The 22,715-nt window shown below is 43.0% G+C and overlaps 1 protein-coding gene across 6 annotated transcripts in view; it reads right to left on the bottom strand.

The window, feature by feature from the left end:
* Fam49a (family with sequence similarity 49, member A) overlaps positions 1–22,715 on the bottom strand; it is a 90,757-nt gene that overhangs the window by 11,009 nt on the left and 57,033 nt on the right. For all 6 annotated transcript variants that reach the window (XM_013013768.1, XM_013013765.1, XM_013013766.1 and 3 more), the window contains 2 exons: positions 16,111–16,190; positions 1,212–1,333 (listed from right to left, as the gene is read on the bottom strand). In XM_013013768.1, the coding sequence (XP_012869222.1) occupies positions 1,212–1,333; positions 16,111–16,180 (192 nt within the window). In that variant the 5' untranslated portion in view covers positions 16,181–16,190. The remainder of the gene's footprint in view (positions 1–1,211; positions 1,334–16,110; positions 16,191–22,715) is intronic.

Raw genomic sequence — 22,715 nt, 5'->3', positions numbered from 1 at the left:
CCAGTACCACCATAAAACAAAAAAGAAAACCTTCTTAAGATACTAGTGCTTTCTGAGCAGTGTGGTCTTATCTGGGTCTTGGATTATGATGATGGTGGAATTCTTCTCAGTGGAATGGTGGCTGTGACAGTGGTGAGCAAGCATGTGTGTGCAAATGTGTGTGTGTGTGTGTGTGTGTGTGTGTGCATGTCTGTGCATTCATACAGACATGTGTCTGTGTCTTTTGACACGTACCCTAGGAGTACTATCCCCACATTAGACAGTAGTGTGTGCCTGTAGTTCTCAGTTACTTGAGAGCTGAGGTGGGAAGATCAGTTGAGCCAGGGGCTTCAAGACCCATCTGGACAACATAGCAAGAAGCCCCGTCTCAAACAAACACAAAGAAAACAAGCAAAGAAGAGAATCTTAATGTGTTTAAGTGTGATTTTTTTCTCTTTAAAGGAATTATGAATTTTCTTCCATGCTTTTTGTCTTTTTCTTTTTTCTGGAAAAGACTTGAATACAAAGTCTCACACTTGCTCTTGGTCAACCAGTGCTCTACCTTAGGCAGACCTCCAGTCTGGCTTCTTGTTGGTTATTTTGGAGATGGAGTCTCACACATTTTTCTGCCTAAGCTAGCTTTGAACAATGACCCTCAGAACCTCAGCTTTCTGAGTAGCTAGTAGGCCTGAGCAATTGACGCCTGGCTTTTCTTTTTTCTTTTTAACCTAAGACATTGAAGACAACAGGTACCTGTATTCTACTGAAAGCAAGATGGTTTACAGCTGTTGTTTTTGTGATGAAACCTAACCCAAACTGTCACAGGCTATGGGAAGTACATCACCCCAGAACTCTTGACTCTTAAGTCAACTCTTATTCACAGCTTTTACAGGTATATTTCTCTTAAAAGAAGTAATCTATTGACCTTATTGTCAGAATGTGAATCTTCATCAAATGAAGATCTGAGTTGAGAATAGCTAACACTTTACACTGTATCACTATGGGCTCAAGTTAATGGACCAGAACTAAAAGGAGCCACTCATACATCTTCTTAAAGGACACATTATATATGCATCTTGACTTTCCTAATAATCTAGGAAATACCAGGACTATTAGTTAATCCTTGTACATATGTGAGTGTGCGTGTATGTGTGTGTGTGTGTGTGTGTGTGTGTGTGTAGTTTCTCCTTTTCCTCCCAGGGTGCTGTCAGATCACAAGAGGGTTGGCATACGTCTCTGATCTCGGGCCCGGCGCCTTTGTAAGCCTGCAGGTCTGTAAGGATGCTCTCAGAATCCTGGAGGACAGCACTGATCTGGTTCCATATCTCTCTCTCTCCTTCTGTGGGCTGGGCATCTAGGAGGCAGAGAAATAAAAGACACAGAGGGCTGGTGTTTATAAACTGCTCTGAAAGGATCAGTGATCAGGTCTTCCTGCTACATAATCCTATCTCCTCCCTGCAGGTTTGGTTGCTACTCTTTAACATAACAAGCAGCTAAGAAGAGATAACCAACACAGTGTCTGCCTGTGACTCAGATCAGAATATCCAATGATCTTTGCACATAACTTAAATAGCAAATTAGAATCATTCTGGTGACTCATTTGTTAATTTATTTATATAAAAAAGCTTTCTTTTATATAGCTGCTGTATGCACAGGATGGGAAAAAGTATAAATATTACCTTTGGAATCAACTTTCCTTAAATTTTAAAAATTGCTCTTTATAATAAAATCACGTAATTTTGATTGTGGTAAAACAAACCTTACATAAAATTTACTTAACCATTTTTTTGTGTCAGTATTGGTGCTTTAATGCTCACACTTGGCTTTTCTGCTCAATATTGGCACCTTTCCTCTTGAACCACACCTCCTTTTTTACCTTTTTGCAGTTTGATTGGAGATAAAGAGTCTCATGGACTTTGCTGCCTGAGATGGCTTTCAACTGTGATTCTCAGATCTCAGCTTCCTGAGTATCTAGGATTACAGGCATAAGCCAGTGGCACAGAGTTCCTTAACTATTTTTAAGCAATGGTAATCCCCTCCTTCACTGTACTCTCAGATCTGAGAAAACTGAAATGTTATAGTCAGTTGACTTTTAGTGGACATTGCTGAATATTTCGGTGAAGACTGAAAATCTGTAGACCTGAGTAGAGATGGAAAAACATTCTCTTTCTTATTTCCACATAAAAAAATAAGCTTTAGAAACTGGATAATTACTCCTTCAGCATCACAATAGTGACACATCATTCTGGAACACACTGACATGCAGAAAGCACTGAGACTTCAATAAGCGTGAATGTGTACTCAAGAGTTCTGGCAAAGACATGCAGTAAACCCATTTTTTTGGAAAAACACCTGTTCTATTAATCTTTGGTCTCAGCCATGACCATTGTCCACAAAAAGAAAAGACAAGTTCAAGCTCACAGAAATGAAAGGCAGTATTTTGAGTACGCAGTGGCCTCTGCCAGCTCTTCGGTGAATTCACTGGTTGTACCCGAGAGTACATTTAGGTTCTTGTCCCCAGGGGCATTTTGTGGAGGCTGATAGGTGGAGGTTGTGAGCTGGGAAATGTTCACTCTATTTTCTCCCACAATTGCATAAAATAGGTTAGGTGTTCAGACTGCTGGAGAAGTACATGCTTCATGTAAAACAAAGGTGCTGCTCAGATAACATCTCATACATCTCCATTTTAAAGAGTTCAGATCCTGAGACACCGGGAAGCTTCCAACAGACCTGACTAAACAGAAAGATTAAGGCCGAGCTGCACCTGGTCTAACGCTTCTTGGTCCTAATCAATTTGAATCCCTGTTTCCATCAGTCTTGTGGGAGAATAAAGGGCTGGTCTTGCAAAGGGGTATGCACTAGTGTTATGGTCACTCGTATTATCTTAGAACATAAAAGACAGAATCTGCAGACAGGTAACGAAGTGGGCAGTGGCCTTAATGACAAAGGGTCCAGCGAGGCCAAGCACTGTAAGAAGGCAGATGGCCAAGATGATGACTCTTCCTCACTGCCTAAACCAGAGGCTTCAAGCCAGACTCTTGAGGGATGATGCTCGCTGGTTCTTAGATTACTTTATTTACCTGGTCTTGCCTAAGAAATTCATACACTTTCCTGGGAGAAGGAAGAGTGACATGAATCACTGCATGGCAATTCTCAAAAGAGAGGGAGGGTGTGTGTGTAGAAGACTTATTAGACCTATTGGCTATCCAGACACTTTGCAAACTCTATTTTCTAGAGATGGAAGGATTTCAACTAGGAAATGGGGTCATAATGAAGCTCATGCACACCAGGGCTCAGGAAATGAAGAAGGTAGTTGGGGAAGAGTAGAGAAGTTAAATGCAGTCTGGATGGGACTGGACCAGAGGTAATGAAAGGAAGTACATCCACCAAGATAGTACTGTGCAGACAAAGGCTGGAGACTGAGTTAAGCAGAACTGGACTAGGAAGAGGGAAAAGATCGGTCAAGGACAGAAAACACAGGCTAGCGCAGGAAACTAAAGGAGGGAAAGAACTGTTTGGCCCCATTAGCTCTGTACCCCTTGATTCATTTTCCAAACACACTGGATATGTTTTCTCAGGTATGATCTTACTCATAAGATGACTCACATCTTATTTTTATCCGTCCGTGCTTTCCCAAACCTTTCTCAATATACCATATGTGTCTTAAATGTAGAAAGCCACAGTCCAGGAAGCTTCTAAGTTCAGCAAGCATTTCAATGGTACTGCCAGAATTTCAGGGAAATGTTGGCAGTTTCTAAGTGGGAATGATATCAGAGAAGAAAAAAGAAGCAGGAAAAAAGAGTACAAATCAAAGAGGTTAGCAAACAAATAAAAATCAACCCCTCATTAATTCAAATCCTTTCACCCTTTGATGAATGTATCAAAAAATCACAAGCTAAACAAAGATAATTTCCTCAAGAGATATTTATTTGGAGAAGAAGAAAAGCAAGAGTTCAGACTATTGAATGTAATTACCCGATAGCCTGTGAAAGGAAGAAATACGGGATGCCAGGATAGAAGCCTTCTGATCTCAGCTGTCACATGGCCTCATCTTTGCAAATTACCACTTGAAAAGTTTCAGATGGAACAGAATTAAAACTAAGTGGGCTGGGAGAGGAGAGATGGCAAAACCAAAATAAAACATCCTGTTGATGGTCACTTAAACACAAAAGGGGAAAGATTTCACAGCAGATTTTGCTTTTTTTTCATGGAAGACTTTCTTAAGTGCTTTAAAAATAAGTTCTTCAACAGGATGTCCATGCAGTGGTTCTGAGGATGGGCGCAGGTAGCTCCTTTCTCTATCTGAGGTGGGGGGGTGGTGACACTTTTGGAAACAAATCAACACGGTCATTTATGTGACCACAAGGAGTTAGGCATATGGTGTCACTTCTATCCCAGAGGAGGTGGACTTGGGGCGGGGGTTGTGGTGAACATCTTACATCACACACCCAGGGTCACATCCTGCCCTCCTGGAAGCCAAGGATCTGTGAAACAGGACCCTCAGTCCCCAGCCTCCTTCTCTGGGAAATTGTTTCTTTTGGCAGATTTCCTGGTATCCCATTAAAAATTTTCTCGTGTGGTCCTGTTTAGCAGCGGTAGGAGATGGTGGGAGAAACCCAATCCATCGTTCTCTCTTTCATCTGGGCTTAGAAATGTGTTGGCTCATTTTCTTCCACCATTTGTTAGTCTTATGGGATACCTGATTTCTTCCGCCTTCCCTGTCACAGAACTACAGTCACATCCTCTCCCAGTAGATAATTAGGTCCTTTGTGCCAACAGCACAGCCAAGCCCTGCCTTCTGAGCCAGAATGCAGAAGATTCTCAGGGGATTTAAGTCACAAGTGGCGCCAATGTCCCAAGTGGAGAGTGACAGCTGGGAGAAGCTCTAGTGTCTGTCTCTCTGTTTCACTTTTCAAATGAAAAAGGAGTGTGTAATCCAAGGTGTCATTCAACAATGGTCCAAATGTTTATGGAGGTCCACGATTTATCTCATTTCCCAACGAAACAATCAAAACTAACAAGTGAGGATTTGATCCCCTAAGATGTAAGACTCTGGCCATATTCGTTTCAGGAGACGTTGCATTTTTAGTGCCAGGTACATAGTACATGCTCAAGAAAGTGTTGCCGAGTAAGCAGCTGGGGAAATGGCTGAAAGATACTTTCCACATTGTGCTTTGTGATGGTTTCCCTTTGCTTCTTTTGAATTCCTAGATCTTTGGAGGCAGTGTCTGTATTCTTGTCCTCCATGCCCCTGTGATGTCCTACCCATGGGAGACACTCAACAAACATGCGCTCAATCAATGCCTCATTGAGGAAATTGACTAAGCGACAGAGAACAATGGGTGCAAAGAAGCAGTCACTCCGCTCTTCCGTCCTCTCCCATCTCCCCAGATGGCTTTCTATACCGTTAACAACCCTTACCACTGCCATTAAGAGATCTGTATTTGTCTGCAATCACCTGGGTTATTGACATTTCATCAACATCAACATCGTTCGTCTCTGGCTTCCCTATCTCCTCAGCAGGGATGACACACTGTGGAGCACTGTTCTGTCTGGCAGGTGAAAAGCAGCACTAGGTTTCCTCTTGTAATCCTAAAACTATGACCATTTTTGTTCTCCAGAACAACCCCTGAGAAGCTTTGGGGGGTCTATACTTTTGGCATTTTCTACATTCAGATTCAGTTGTTGGCCACATTTAAAACAAAAATGTACTGTGTTTTCAAGATGTCAAAAAATGACATCTTGAAAGGGACCCTGAAAAATTAGTGGTTAAAGTGATTTTACTATATTTAACCAACAACCTCTGAAAGCATTTGTTAAGTGAATGGGAGCTCTGAACTCTAGGCTTTGCTGTTCTATATTTACCATAAGATCAACCTTTCACCAAAGGTGACACAGCATGTACATAATGCAGGCACATGCACACACACACACACACACACACACACACACACACACAGACACACACACGCACAGATACAGACACACACACACACAAACACACACACACACAGCAATGTTCAAATGATGACAGTGGGCCTGTATTTCCAGTTGTAACCAGTGAATATGAATTCTTCTGTAATGTTTCCTCTGAGAACTGAACTCTAAACTTGTGACACAGCATGTGCATAATGCAGGCACATGCACAGACACACACACACACACACACACAGACACACACACACACACGCACAGACACACACACAGCAATGCTCAAATGATGACGGGGCCTGTATTTCCAGTTGTAACCAGTGAATATGAATTCTTCTGTAACGTTTCCTCTGAGAACTGCACTCTAAACTTCTAATCATTGCCAATTATTTCACTGAAATGGAACAGAATGGTTACACAAAGCAAGGATCTGCCCATCTCACAATGGAGCTGTTAAAATTCCTGTGATTTACACAGGCAATTTCAGAAACTAATACTTCTAGTTGCCCTGAAACAAGTATATCCTGGCCATTAGCCGGGCAATGATTTAAGGCCTATTCTAGATCTGCTATTGTGGAAAAGTAGGAAAATGCATTGTGGACACCGTGACCTTGCGTTCATATATTGATTATGGAGAACTCACTAAATTCTGAGTGTCTACAATCTGTAATAGAAAAAAAACTGTTCTCTTATCAATGAAGATACACTATTAATATCATTTGGAGGGAATGTATTGACCCGCCTTTGGCTCCAGTTGCTGCCGATGGTGAATATTGACTGTTAACATTCTGGTATCCCAGGAATCAAGGTGAAAGTTCAGCTGCTAAGGACTCTGATATTTGGTCAAGGTAGAATGTTTGGCATTCTAGGGTGCTAGTGGACATGAAGAAGGTGGCTTGCATTTTGTCAAGAAAGAGCTTTGGTGAACCTACCAAAGGGAACAAAAGCAAGGCTCATACTGAAGAGGGGCTGTCAAATCAAAGGGCTCTTGTCTGTGCTGATCAGACCAAGACTCATCCAGTCTTCAAAGGCAGCAGGCTCTCCCAATAGCCTATTTGGGACTGTGTGGAGACTCTGCCAGAGGCCCAAATGAGCTTAAACTAATCGAAGGAGAAGACAAAATTTATGAGATGTCTTTGGTTCTGAAGGAAACCTGGTGTTTCATCAAGAAGATATATAGCTACTTTTGTGACCAGTGACTGCAGGATAAACACTGGAGGAAGGCCCAGCAGAAAGGACTTGTCAAAGCCATAAATTAAATCTGCAGCCTTTCTGTCCCACCCACTTCCTGATGCCCCCTCCCCATTTCCACTTCAGGATCAACTAGGAAACATAAATAATTATCTATTATTAACATTTGGGGGATGTAAAATGGGAATGATTTATAGCAGAACACAAGCCGCCTAGGGAAATAACACAGTGCTGGAAAGGTCCATTGGAAAATTTAAGTGGGCAGGGCTGACATGTTTATTTGTACAAGATCTCGGTCACTACACAGCAGAGCCCCAAGCTCTTTCCTTGGAAAGATTACACCAGGGACAGAAAGGGGATGGGAGGGTGAAGGACTTTAGGAGTGGTGTATTTCTCCCACTGTATCGGGACCCATGATGGGGATAACATCCCAAGGATGGAATTGTGAGGATGGAGATTTGAGATGGAATCCTATTGTCAACTTGTCACTGGCTGAGTATCAGTACTCAAGGAAAACCAGTTCACCCACCTGGGCCCCAGTTCTGTGTGCTTTTCACTCTGAGGTCAGAGTGAGGAGGACATTGACACAGGTTAAAGTACTGACAAAGCCAAAGGGCTTGAAGCTTCAGGCATCGTTGTCACCAAACAGCCACAACACCCTCAATAAACCTTCCCAGGTCAATTCAAGTTTTTCTTTTATGTTTTTTATTTTGCTCGAGAGAGCATACTAACTTGAAAAGACATCGGGTTATTGATATTTTCTGATATCCGGTCTCTCCTCCAAGATTTTCCCAGCATCCTCTGGACACCGTGGCAGGTGTGAAGATACTGTTAGCAGAGTTCCAATGGACAAAAAGATTAGTACTGGCAGGACATGTCCTGAGTGAGCGGAAGCTTCCAGATGGCAGGCTAGCCTAACTCAACCCCTCGCTCCAAACAACAGGAGACTGCAGCATTTGGGGAAGTGCAATGATGCGGAGATGATAGAATTTCCGTAATAACTTCCCTTCCTCACACCGCTGTTGTTCTTCATGCTCCTACTGTATTTAGCCACTTTCTTCTACAGAACATTTCCAATCTTGACAGAGTGAATCAGTGTTCTTCTGTGACTTGCTTATACTTAGCATAATATCATCAAGGGTTAACCATATCTAGAACAGTTTTAAAAGTAAGTCAGGGATGCAGAGTCTTTGGAGAGGGGACATGGGGAGACACAAATCAATGAGTCACAGGCACAGAGGCCTACATCTGCAAGACGAGTAAGTTCTAGAATATACTGTACCACAGTCTGACTATTGTTAATGCCAGTGCATCCCATACTTAAACAGCTGATACGAAGTCAGATCTCCTGGTAAGCATCACAGTTGTTTTTTCTTTTATTTAAAAAAAGTCATCAGATAAATTATATGGATTTGTTTCCATCTTGATTAGCCCTCAAACTTGCTACATTTGTTTTGAAAAAATCTGGGTGATTTCAATATGTACTCTAGGACAGAATACAAAGGAACTAATTTTGTCAGGCATAAACCTGTGGTTTATGCAACCAGTTTTCATATTAACGATAAAAAGATGCAAAAAAAATCACAAAGAATCTTATCATCTGTCTAACAACGTACATGGTAAATTAGATAATGAGGAAAACATCTGCAAATTTTCAGGTAAGGGAGCTGAGGTTGCAAAGTTGTCCAAAAGGTGCTGGGAGAGGTGGGCATAGGTGCTTTCAGGTTTGGCAGAGAAGGGGTAAGAAGACAAAGCTACCACACATGTAGATAAGAAAAGAACAGCTGAGATATTCTCAGAGTTTAAGAGGTAGTGCTTGAGCTGGCCTGAAAGCCGAGAGACCCCTGGGACTCCCGGGCAAAAAAGGGAATCTGTATCTACTTGCCAGCATTTTTCCCAGGAAATGTCACCCAATGCTAACAAGAAAAATTGAAAGCAGGAACAAAAACATAGAAAGACACCCTAGGTTTGGGGCCTTGGGCCTGCCTGAAGGTACACGAGAGAACTCAGATAAACACGCTGGCATTGCACTTCTTAGATGAGGATGAAACAGTGCCCATCTACCCTTAGGAGAAGGAGTCCAGGGATGATCATGAGTAGACTACATTTACCATAGGAACCAAAGCAGGAAAATATTGTGTCCAGTGAGTGACAGGTCAACCACATCTGTGAGGTATAGATCAACAAGGAATGCACTCCCTGCCTTTACAGATTGGCCTGTTCTACAGAATTCCTATCCACGGTATCCACATGGGGTCTTTGTGACTTAGCATAATGATTTCAAGGCTGATCTGTGTTGTCCCACGTCACACTAATTTCATTCCTTGTATTGCTCTATAAGACTCGGCTGAAAAGTTGTATCACATTTTATTGGTCCATTTTGAATAGTGCTCCAAGGGTTAGCCACATACACGTTGTCATGTGGACATATATTTTTATTTTTATTGAGCTTATCCAGAGGGATGGAAAAGCTATGTCAAACGGTAACTTAAGGTTTAGCCCTTTAAGCAACTTTCAGACTGTTTTCCAAAGCAGATCCACCATCTTGCTTTCCTCCAAGCAGTGTAAGAAGATTCTGATTTCTTCATAGTCCCACCAATGCTCGTTAGCATTTCTCTTTTGATGAACACAATCCTAGTGTGTGTGTGGGGGGGAGGGGACCAACTCAGGTGGTTTTGATTCACATTTCTCCCTTGCTTTAGGCTAGGAAACATCTTATTCATGTGGACAATGTAGATATTCATTTATCTTCATTGGAGAAATGTGTATTTGGATCTTAAAGGAATCTGATAGATAAATTGTGTACTGGTTGGAAAAAAAAGTCTCTTTAAAGTGAAATGCTCTTGAAAAGGTTTAGGGACTTTAAAAAGTTATTATTAAGTAATTGCAGAAAGAGGTTACAATTCCCTAAGTCAGGATATGAGTGCAATGCTTCTTGATTGGTGTTATCCCTCCCGCGGTTCTCTCTCACTTTTCCCCCTCCCATCCCTATCCTCAATTTTTGTGGTTCAATTTTTACATAAGTTACATGATGACTGCATTTGCTCATCCTCCATTTGTTTGCCCTCCCCCCACCTCTCATTACCCTCCCTGACCCAAACATGTTCCCACTGCCTGGTATTTGTTTTGTTAAAACGTTCAGTAGTGGTTTGGAGGATTTATGCCTTGGGACTCCTCTCCTAAGGATACCATCCTTCAGTTTATTTGAGGGTCAAAGTTATATGTATATATATGTATATATATATCTACATATGTGTATATATATATGCACACAAATATATATAGTTTTTTGGTCAGCCGTGGGGCTTGAACTCTGGGCATGGGCACTGTCCCTCAGCTGTTCACCTCAAGGCCAGTACTCTACCACTTGAACCACAGTGTCACTTCTGGGTCTCTCGTGGTTAATTGTAGATAAGAGGCTCATAGACTTTTCTTCCTTGGCTGGCTTTGAATCACTATCCTCAGATCTCAGCCTCCTGAGTAGCTAGGGTTACAGGCATGAGCCACTAGCGCCAGGCCAAAGATATTTGTGTTATAATTTGAGCTATGATTTGAGGTTTCATGGATTTTAGCTATTATTTTCTTGAGATAGGCCCTCACTATCTAGACTAGACTGGCCTCAGATCTGTGATCTTCCTGTTTCTATCTCTTGAGTTCTGGGATTACCACCATGTCTGGCTAAGCTACTTGAACTGCTACTGTCTTGGAGAACTTACACTCCAAGATTTGGTTATGCAATTCAAGAGGCTGCTTGGTTTAACCTCCCAGACCCCCATGCTCTGGCATGGGGCAGTGTGTCACTGAATGCTAAAGATGGCGATCCAACTAGGTGATCATCAGAAAGAAGCACTGGCAAATGTGCAGAAGAGCCAATTCTGTTGGAACTAGATCACTGAATGAGAGTTTGGAGGTGAGGTCTATACATAAAAGGAAGACTCGCCAGATGTTTCTCATAATCATTTCTCTCAGGGAATCACTAAGCTACTTGTCTGGAAAGCCAATGCCTGTTGCCCACATGGTGTACCACACCACACCGCTGAGTGTGGCTGAGTGAGTAACCCTTAGCATGGCTTCAGTAACACACTGTCTTTCAAGTCAACACTTATGGAAAAATGGGGAGTGTTTGTGAGCATGCTAGCATATGCCTGTAACGCCTGCTACTGTGGAAGCAGAGATAGAGAGGATTGGGTTGAAGGCCAGCCCAGAGAACATGGCCTAAGACACCCCATATCAGAAAATAAGCAGGGTATGGCTATGCACTCCTGTGATCTTGTCACATAAAAAGCTCCAGATCCTATCTGAAAACTAGTGATTTGTGTGGAAGAATACTTGCCTAGCAAACAAGGCTCTGACTTCAATTCCCTGTACCTCTAAGGGAGTGGGAGGAAGAGAAAAAAGAGGAAAAGAAAAAGAAGAAAGAATGGGGAGAGTTGAATTAATGTATTCTTTTCTCTCCTGTCTCCAAGCCTTCAGAGGAGAAATGAAGACACGGGAAAGCAGCGAAGAAAGAAAAAGAAAAAAAAGTAGGGGGATGAAAAAAGATGCAAAATGGTTGTGGAAAAGTGTGAGCAGAGCGTACAGAATTCACTTCAAAGGTCAACAGGAATTTGAATGGTATTATTGCAACTAGAAAACCTAAGGACAGATGTGTCTAATTTTGTGTTGTGTTTTGACCTAGCTTAAATTATATCTATTAGACCTAGTTCAATTATATCCCATCACTGACTTCAAAAAGAATATTCAACACTGAAAGCAGAGGTGCCAAATTCACTTAAGCTATTACTACACGCTTCCAGGCTTCCTTCCTCCCTCGACCCCACACGCCTTAACTCTTTACCACCCAGCCTCCGTGTGCAAATCCAGTTTTCCCAATGGCACTCACTGTCCAACTGATCACCCCCACCCCATCTTTTCTTGGTATTGGTATTAAACTCAGGGCATTGTGCTCTTGTTTGGCTTCTTCTTTTAATTTTTGTGCTCAAAACTAGGTTCAGGGGTTGGAAGTATGGCTTGGGTGGTAGAGTGAAAGCATCAGACAGTGAGTTTGAGTCCTGGTGTCAGACCAAAAACAAAAACAGCAATTTAAAAAACAACAACCCTGAGTTGCTAGGCAGGTGGCTCAATGGTAGAGTGCTTGCCTCACATACATGAAGCCCTGGGTTCGATTCCTCTGCACCACATACACAGAAAAAGCCAGAAGTGGTGCTGTGGCTCAAGTGGTGGAGCACTAGCCTCGAGCTGAAGAGCTGAGGGACAGAGCCCAGGCCCAGCGTTCAAGCCCCATGACCACCAAAAAAAACCCCAAACAAACAAAAATGAGTTCTACCATTTGAGCTATATTTCCACTTCTAGTGTTTTGCTTTATGCTAGTTAATTGGAGATAAGAGTTTCTTGCGTTTGTCTGCCTGTGTTGGCTTCAAAACATGATCCTCAAGTTTCATCCTCCTGACTGCCTAGGATTGTAGGTGTGAGCCACCAGCATCCAGCAAGATCATCGTCTTTTTAAGCTTGATCTTTTCTGAGGGCATTGTGGTGTCTGAATCCATGTGTCCTGCCTCCTTCTGAGCTCTTGGACTGCTGGGTTTAGTTACCCCTTCTGTTATTCTTCCACATGACCTATGTCTTACTGAGGTTCGTGTGGTGCTGTTCAATGTAGGGCAAAGTACTGGATCACATAAACCAAGGAGAGTTCAAGCCTTCTGGAACTTCAGTGCGTAGACCTCTTATCTCCACGATGTAGCCTCCTCTCCAGATCTTCTGCTTCCCCAAGCCCTTGCAATCATAGACATAACTCATTCTCATCTTCATGATCCTGTCTACTCTCTCACTTTCCCACAGGGATTCTTGCTCTTCTATTTAGCAATCAATCACAATGGCTTCCTTCTAGCCCTGAGCAACCCAGGGAGAACCGGCCATGGTCTAACCCAAGCCAGCCTTCCACTCTGCCCCTATTTCTTCTCACCAGACATTTGGTACTCTGTCAAAATTGTACTTCTTGCTGCTGCTCTTCAAACAAGCTCTTCCTAGTCCAGTCTCTATGCCCTTAATCATCCTGTCTCCATTTATTGAAAAAGTCCTCTTCCCCTTTCTGCTTCTAAAAACTAACTCATTCTTTAGAGTCCATTCAGAATGCCACCTGTTGCAAGAAGAGCTTTCCAATTCCTTCCATAGCCTTCCATTTCTAACAGCTAGATAGCTACATTCTCTTTCCTTCTTCACTCCCTGCTACAGATGCCTCTGTTATAACCCCAAATTTACTTTATCTTCAACTGTCTATTCTTTCTCTAGTCTAGCTTGAGGCTTCCTTAGGCAACGACTGCTTTCAACACTATTATTTCATTGTATGTGTGTGTGTGTGTGCATGTGCACATGTGTGTTCCAGTACTGGGGTTTGAAATCAGGGTCTTGTGCTGTTGCTTAGATTTTTCATTCAAGGCCGGTGTTCTACCACCTGAACTATACCTCTACTTCCAGCATTTTGCTGGTTCATTAGAGGTAAGAGTCTTCTGAATTTGTCTGCCTAGGCTGGCTTTGCTCAGCGCCTCAGATCTCAGCATCCTGAGTAGCTAGGCTTACAGGAGTGAGCCACCAGGCTCATCATGTAGCCTCTGAGGATGTGATAATCATACACAACTCTGCCTCACTGAGTTGAGCTGAAATGTCCAGACTCAGAGGAAATCATGCTCCCCTCCCCCGTTCCCTCTCTCTGCAGCCTGCCATCATTGTTTCTTGAAGAAAGAGCTCCATTACAAAGAGGATTTTTTTGAACCAGAAAGCTGAAATTGGGTGTGTCTTTGTAGATAACAAACACACTTCTAGTCAGGAATTGAATGATGGTGTGTACTTTGAGGAAGGTGTGTGCAGCATGGCGGGGGAGAGGAGACATAGACCTGTGTTCCCATCTCAACCTCCTAACCCACCATGGGAACTTCAGCCTGGCACAGCGCCTGCCCAGAGTCTCCGTGGGATACAGTTTGCCTTAGGAACCTAAGAAAACTAATTCCCTTCACTTTTTCTCCTTGGGAAAAGAAATAGAGTTTTATATACTTTTCTCAACTCCCAGGTTGATATTTTCTTTCAATCTTTGATTTTAATGTAGCAAATCAATCAGGCTCTTGACCCTACCTGACATTTATGCTGAACTAAGCCAAATCACAACACCATGAATGACAACGGCGACACCGAGTGAAGACAGCAATGCGGCATCTTACAGTGACCATGATCTAGATTTTTATTTTTCTAAATGTATGAGCTGTGGGGACACTTCCAGTGTCTATTTTAAATATACCAAGGGCACTGAGTCTACATGCTTGTGTGTCAACTTGTTCACCCTGAGTCTTCAGTTTAGTTCACGTGGAGAAGACCTCCCGGCACTTACGTGGCAAACCACGTAAGCTTTAGTCTATTTATGCCAGCTCTTCTCTCTTTTTGCTTTTTGTTTTTGGGTGGTACTGGCCTTTGTCTTCGGTGCCTCACACTTGCTGGGCTAGGATTCTTACTGCTGAGCCACCATCCCTGGTTTTCACTGGCTCTTTTTGGGATAGAGTCTCACTTCCTACACAAGCACAGGCCTGAACTGTGATCTGCCTACTTTAGGCTTCCCACCATTGCTGGGACTACAAGCATGACCTACCACCTCCAGCTTCCTTCTGAGAAGACTGAGTCTGGTAGCCTTTTTTAGCCAGGCATGTCTGGAGCTTCATTCCATTCTCAGCCAAACAATTAGCTGGGATTACAGGTGTGAGACACCAGTGCCTGCCTAGATGTGAGAATTAAAAGAAGATATTCAGCTAGACTTGCTATTCTGGAATTAAAATTTTAAAAAGGAGAAGACACAAGAGTAAAAAGGGAAATACAAGCTTAGTTTTAACAAACATAAACATGTCACTCATTTGTACATATACTCAATCAAAAAATAAACCAAGCCAGGCACCGGTGTGGCTCACCCCTATAATCCTAGCTACTCAGGAGGCCGAGATCCAAGGATAGCAGTTCAAAGCCAGCCCAAGCAGGAAAGTCTGTGAGACTTTTATCTCTATAAAACTCATATCTCCAATAAACAATAAACTCATAAAACTCTGGAAGTGGTGCTCTGACTCAAGTGGTAGATCGCTAGCCTTGAGCAGAAAGAGGCTCAGGAACAATGCTCAGGCACTGAGTTCAAACCCCAGGACTGGCAAAACAAACAAACAAACCAAACCAAACAGGAACCTCTGTGCTTATACAGTCATGCTTTCTAAGCTATTTTCACTCAGAAGAAAGTTTAATGATTTTTGTAGAGAAGACAATCTTTTGGATAAAGGGCGTAATCATATCACTAAATCCTGAAATAGTTTTAAACAATCATAAGCTACATAAAGAGTAGGAGAGAGGAGCCAGGTGCAGGGGCACACACTTGCCATGCCAGACGCTCAGGAGCTAGAGATAGGAGGGTTGCAAGTGTGTTTTGAGGCCAGCCCTGGTAAAATATTAAACCAACTGAAACCAACTAACAGCAAAATGCCTGGGGACCTGGCTCAAATGGTAGAGTGCCATTGAGATCCTGACTTTAAAACTCAGTCCTGAAAACAGAAACAAAGAGCTGGAGATAACAGGAAAAAAAATCTATAAGCTTTGCATCTGGTATCAATCACTCTTTTTCTTCCATAGTCAGAGATATTTTACATTATTCTATGAAAATTAACATTTGTTATTTTTCTTTTGAATGTGAGAAATTAATTCATTTAAAAAATTTAAAAATCCTCTATCATGATGTGTCTTAGGCCTATCAAGGCTGATCACTTCTAAAACCAAAGAAAGAAATGGAAAAGACTCTCCATTCAATTTCTACAAATCTGGGAAAGGAAGAGAATAAAAATGATTTTAAAAATAATCTCAAAAAAGAAATGTAGAATTTCAATTGAACGTGGCTGATATAGCATTTAACAATTGTTATCACCTCCTAATGAATTAGCTATAGAGAAAATGAAAGGTTTCCATTATTTCATTGTAATAAATTTGCACACTTACTTTCAAAATCCAGGAAAAAATGTGGATAGTTCTCAATTTCCCTGGTCAGGACTTTAAGCAGGTTTCCCATCCCAGCAAACCTAAGAAAGGCAACACAAAACAAAATAGCCATTAGGAATATTAAAAACACAGACTCACATGAATATCGTGGGAGCTTTCTGAACCTCTGAGGACCAGAAAGAAGGCAGCTGTAGAGATGACAGGACACCTTGTAGTTGATTTCTGAATTGGTGAGAGAAAAAGTATATTTGAGGTGGGGGCTCACTAAACTTTAGAGACATATGACCTAAAACATTGTCTAAAGAACAACAATGATGAAAATGGCCAAAAGTCTCTGTGGAGAACACACACGCACTGTCTTCTGGTTCTCTACAAAATGATGAACCAATGAGCATCCTATGGACAGAATCTGGTACTTGGTTACCGGAAGTGAAGTTTCAGCATATTCTACCAAGTGCTTCCCTTTCCCCATTACTCATCTTTAGAATCCTTATAGCTAGTTATCTCAGGTTGCCTTTGTTTTCTATCCATTAATATAGAAGAGGTCCTCTGAACAGACAAGCATGACAGAGGGTATTATTAATAAACCTCCTTAGAAAGGTTAATTTGTTTAAAGTTTATTGTAAAGGTGACGTACTGAGAGGTTACAGTTACATAAGTCGGGTAAGGAGTACATTTCTTTTTCAGCAGTGTCATCCTCTCCCTTATTTTCTCCCAGCTTTCCCCTCAACAGAACACAGAAACGGAACCCTGAACCCACAGATTCAGGGGCTTGGGGATTCCTTTTGATGTGTATAGGAGATAGGATTTCTCAGAACACGATCCTAGGCAAGTTAAAGGCTCTCATAACTTGGCATTTCATTGGTAAAGACATTGGGCACTTCATGAAAGAAAAAATGAAAAGGCATAGTATCAAAAAGACACTCAGAGGAGCAGCAGTCAACAGGGAAATATAACCTTCTTTCATACCTGCAGTCTCTAATAAAAATAAAAGCTGAGATTAAATGCAGGGTTTTCTCTCTCTCTTTTTTAAAAAGTAAACAACAAACTTTCTATGCTCTTAAGCCTGGACATGAAATGGACTTTCACCCATTTATTCATGTCCTCAACACAGATTTATGGAGTGGCAAGGAGGGGCTGAGCCTTCCTTTAACTCTTACAGGTGAACTCTCGTGGCTTAGATGACTCATTTTTGCCTGGGATCTATGTGAAGAATCATGGGCCAAGTACAAGGGCAAAGAGAGACTACAGTTTTCCACAAAGGATGTATTCCATAAAGGAATATAGTGCTGCAAGAAAGGTATGGCGAGGGAAGGATGCACAGAGGACATGGTTTTTCCTCAGAATATGCAGCAATTAGTGCCATCTAGTCTCCACAGCCTCCCACTGAGAAAATGCTCGCTCACAGGCAGGCATCCTCATGGGAGATTGCACTAATGTGGAATTAGGAAAAGAGGTTGTTTACTCTATGCACAGTGCCTATTTCCTTTTCCTTCCTTCCTTCCTTCCTTCCTTCCTTCCTTCCTTCCTTCCTTCCTTCCTTCCTTCCTTCCTTCCTTCCTTCCTTCTTTCCTTCCTTCTTTCTCTTTCTGTTTTTGTACTGGTCCTGGGACTTGAACTCAGGATCCGGATGCTGTCTCTGTGCTGCTGTTTAGCTCAAAGCTAGTGCTTTACCACTTGAGCCACAGCTCCATTTCCAGCTTTTTGATAGCAATAAGAGTCCCATGGACGTTCCTGCCTGGGCTGGCTTCAGATGTGGATCCTCAGCTCTCAGCCTCCTGAGTAGCTAGAGTTATAAGTATGAGCCACCAGCACCTGGAAAAATGCTCACTCATAATCCCAGCTCTGCACCCACTGCCTCTGCTCTTCAGGGCAAGTTACTTCATCTCTCATAGGTCTCTGTGTCCTCATCTGTAAAATGAGTTTGTGAAAAGTACCTATTTCATCAAGTTGTGAGGACTAATCAGGTGAAAATATAAAATGTGCCAGTGTCTTAAGAGGTGGAGATCAGTAGGGTCACTGTTCACAGACTGCCCAGAAAAATAAAAAAAGAAAGATGAAAAATCCATCTGAACCAGTATCTGGGCACAGTGGTGCTCCCTCAGCCATCCCCCGCTATGTGGTAGACTGGGATGCGGAGCACTGGAATTCCAGACCCCTTCCTAACAGAACAAGCTAGGTGTGGTGTTACATGTCTGCCATTTCAGCTAGGGTGAGAAGCATAAACAAGAAGGCTGCTGTCTAGGTTGGCCTAGACAGCAGATCCTATTTCAGAATTGCCAACAGGATAAAGGCCTGGAGGTATGGGACAAGTGGTAGAACTGCTGCTTAGCAAACTTGAAGCTGAGTTCAAATCCAAGTATCACTTTTTTTTTTTTGTCAGTCATGGGGCTTAAACTCTGGGCCTGAATGCTGTCCTTCAACTCAAGGCTCAAGGCTAGAGCTCTACCACTTGAGCCATAGCACCACTTCCAGTTTTCTGGTGGTTTATTGGAGATAAGAGTCTCACAGACTTTCCTGCCCAGGCTGGCTTTGAACCGCGATCCTCAGATCTCAGCCTCCTGAGTAGCTAGGGTGACAGGTGTGAGCCACCGGCGCCCAGCTCTACTATTTTTTTTTCAAAGGAGAGAGCTGAAAACGGTGTAACATGGCATTGCAGGCAAGTGCTAGAGAACTGCTACAGAGACTCTTAAAGCAAGCCAGAAACCAAGCCCAAAGCGTGCACCAACCTGCCAAGGACATGGAGCTGCAGGAGCACTGAAGTCTCACCCTCTCCACACCCTCCCTGCTCCCATCTCTCACACTCCATCCTCATACACAGGAAGGGGCTTTCTCGAAAGTTCCCTTCTCTGACTAAGGCCAGATCCTGGCAAGAAGGAAGAGTAGGGTCGACCCCACACTTAGTACCCAGGGCAACACTGTCTCCAGCCTGCTGGTCTATTCTTCAGGCCCATCCACCTCTCCTAAAAACACGTTTCCTCCAAAACGCCCACTTCCCTCTCTCTCTTCCATCAAAGAGTATTCAAGCTTCAATCCTCGAGCTCTGCTTCAGGTTCACACTATGGTGGCCCCCAAGCCTTCTCCCCTGCTGACCCATCCATTGTCAGTTTGCTCAGAAGACTTACTTGTTGAACCTCTAGGGGTCAGAGAAAAGAGTTCCTTTCTTCCCTACAACTTCCCCAGCTAGACTGGAGCTAAGCAATCCAATTTTGGTTTTAAGAATGTTTCTGGTGTCTGGTGATCGAGACAATAGATTTTGGAGCTGTTATGCAAGGTTTGGCGTTTAGTAGTCATGAGGGCAGCTTGGAAGGCAGCATCTGTCAGTGACCCTGGAGGCTTCAAGGTCATTGTGGTCATTTCACCATACTGTCCTGTATGGCCAGGACACCCCTGGTTTTGCTCAGAGAATTGGCCTCCAAGGATTACCCCTGGAAAAAGGAGCCCAACTGGAATGATCTAATATTCAGACTGCCCACACACATTGTTTTTATGATAACTTCTGAGTCCATTGAAGATCTGTTTACTGTTTAGAATCAAAAGCAAAGCAATCTACCAGTGTCCAGTTACTAATCATCCTATACTATATAGGATACAAAACAGATAGCAACCAAAAATACTTCCCAACAGAAGAAAGGGTGTATGCGATACTAGGAACGACACAAAGAACTATATCAAAACTCTACATAAACAACTACATAAATGATATAAACTACTATATAAGTGATACCAGTTACTTTTTTTGCACCAGCGGAATGATGTAGATCAACATGTAAATTCCAGGAGGCTGAATGTGCTAAGACAGATCAGCGATGGTCGATAGCTGGGCTGGGCTACTTGTCAGTTGCCTGTCTGTCTTTTATGTGATAGTCATGAGGTTTTCCATTCTTCTGTTATACATGTTGCCAAGATTCCCACAGATGATTTCATTCCAAAATAGACGAAGACAACCAAAGTGATGTGAGCTTATTAGACACTTCCATCTGACACTAAAAATGAGTGAATGTCTAAAACTGTTTTCAAAAAACATTTTAGCACCACAACTGAGTGTGCTCTGGATAGTCTCATCCATCATTAATGCTGTGGTGTGTACCCCAGAAGGGCGTGGCTTCCTCTGTGGAATACACGTTGCTAGACAGTTGGAAGGCTACCCATGGCAGTTCTCAAAAGAAAAATACCAAGAGGCCATTATGGAATTGAACAATTAAGGGCAGGTTTAAAATAGCCCTTTCAAGATCTGAGTTCAGTTTTCTAAAATAGATTATTAGCTCATCACTGCTAATTTCTCTACAAATAGCCATATTCCAGCAGCAGAACGTCTCCAGGAAACAAGGACTGTGTTAGATTCGTTTCTGTGAGCGAAAGGCAGGGTGTTCTCCATTTCAAATGTCAGACCATATGTCAAGAGTCAGCCTGAGTCTGTGCTCTGAACCAGCCCACCACCCACAAATGATGGGTGAATCTGTTCACTTGTACTTGTGAAGTCAAGGACGTGGTTTTCAAGAAACCATTTGCAAGGTCTGCTGTTGACCTAGGAAGGCTTGCAGCCCCACCCCACGCAGGCCAATTCTGCCAGATCGCCAAGCAGAAGAAATGCTACAGGTGGAGCAAGATGGCCCCCATGGCCCACACTCTAGCCTTGGAAAAGCCATTTACTTACTGTATTATGCTGCATAAACTATTCCTGCCCTCTTGGATGGCTCTGACTCCAGTCTAACAATGACAAAGAGCCTCGAGAAGTCACCTGAAACTTGAGCTGCTCTGATCATGTGTAAGTGGGTTTACATAGACAGCCCGTTCATCTGGATTGCTAACCTTCCTCCAGAGTTCTTTCTCAAAGATCTACACGAAGGAAAGCCAGGATTTTCTTCCTCAGAGAGTGGAGCTTCCAAAGGGGGCATCCCAAGTTTATTGATGGCCTGTACCATTGCATCTCAGCAAATTTACCATGGCCACTTTTGTGGCCTTGATACCACCTTCCCCATGTGTATCCGCTTCCCCCTTGTGTGATGGATCTGATTATGCAGAAACCTGAGCAGCGGCTGAGAGTTCTCCACCCGTCACACCGCGTTATGTCAGAGTCTGTCTGCAAAGCCTACCAGTTTAACTTTCCACACCTCCTCACCTTCCCCCATCCCCTTCTTCTGACTCTTCTCTTTGGTTCAGTTGATTCTAATCTCTAGTGTGTCTGTGTCCTCCTATTCCCCTCCCCCAACACACACACACACACACACACACACACACACACACACACACTCTGAGGATGTCTGTTTTCTGGGATCATTCACTAGGCTCTGGGCATGTCACAGGAAATGTCACCTAGGAAATCCTGATGGATTAAATCTCTCCCATTCCTTTTATTTCATAATACAACACATACAAAAAAGAGGATGCCTTCTCCTTATCTCTGTCTGGCTTTCATTCTGTGAACAGCTGTGTCACACATCTGTTCTTGAAGCCTCTCTGCCCCTTTCCATATTTCTCTGTCAGGCAGGGAAATACGACCTATCAGGTCAAGATACAGAGAGATGAAGTACTGCCAGAAAGGATCCTGAGAATGAAAGGCCCCCTGAAGAATTCACTCAGCCCAGGGCCATGGGCTGGCTTGGTTTGTAACTCACGGCTTTCCGATGTTGAATATTCTTAAACTAGGCCCCACTAGGGTACTAAAGGCAGCTTTGGAACGGACATAGCAAAGCATTAAAAGAAACAGTCTGTAGGTCAGATTTGTTTGGGGGAAATAGAACATATCAAGTCATATCAATATCGATCTGCCTACTTATCTACCTAAATCTCTATTTATCTATCTGTCTGTTGGTCTGTCTGTCTGCCTAAATCCCCCAAAGCGATTTCACATGCTAAGAACATGAAGTGTGGAAGGCCAAGGAAGGCTGAACAACTTCATCATATCTCTTGCATTCATTCTGTCCAAAGAATCACCATCTTAACAGGAAAGCCTTGCCTTGAACCCCAAGTGGCCTGCGCTGACCACTGACCTAAGCCTGGGACCAGAAGGTGGATGAGGGCAAGCTGGCAGTCAGGTGCTGGGAGGTGAAGCGAGTAAGGCAAGCAGGACCCAGAGTTGGCAAAGCGGGCAGATGGTGCATTTTGGTGTAATGCCTCCAAGCTTTGAAGGTGGCATTCAAGGCCTTAACATCTGTCTGGATGCTTCTTTTCATGCTTTGTCCTTTCTGAACTCTGTGCTTTAGTCAAGAAAGAATAAGGCTATGTCAAGGGATCTGCCTCTTTCTGCTTTTCCTAAGATGCCTTTTCCCTTTTGGCCTGTGGCCATCCTGTCTGTCAACAAAACCAACCAGCAATCCTCCTAGAAACCTCCTTCTGACCCCCACACAGGAGTAGCAACAACCTTTTTTATTTTTCCTGTGGATTCTTTCAGGGGACTTCATCTTACTTCTTCACAGAATATTCCAGACCTCAAACACTCCTGACCACTCTTCACCTCGCCCAAGCACCAAGCTCAGGGCAGAGACCTCAGTCTTCCCTGGAGTTCTCTGAAATGCACTGGAATGTCAAATAGCAATAACCACACAGATGCTGTCTATAAACAAACTGAGTAGAGAAAAACAGTTGCAATGAGGAGCAGGTGT

The sequence above is a fragment of the Dipodomys ordii genome, unplaced genomic scaffold (assembly GCF_000151885.1).
Source record: "Dipodomys ordii isolate 6190 unplaced genomic scaffold, Dord_2.0 Scaffold20, whole genome shotgun sequence".
Classification (NCBI taxonomy): Eukaryota; Metazoa; Chordata; class Mammalia; order Rodentia; family Heteromyidae; genus Dipodomys; species Dipodomys ordii.
This window is presented reverse-complemented; position numbering and strand designations above follow the sequence as displayed.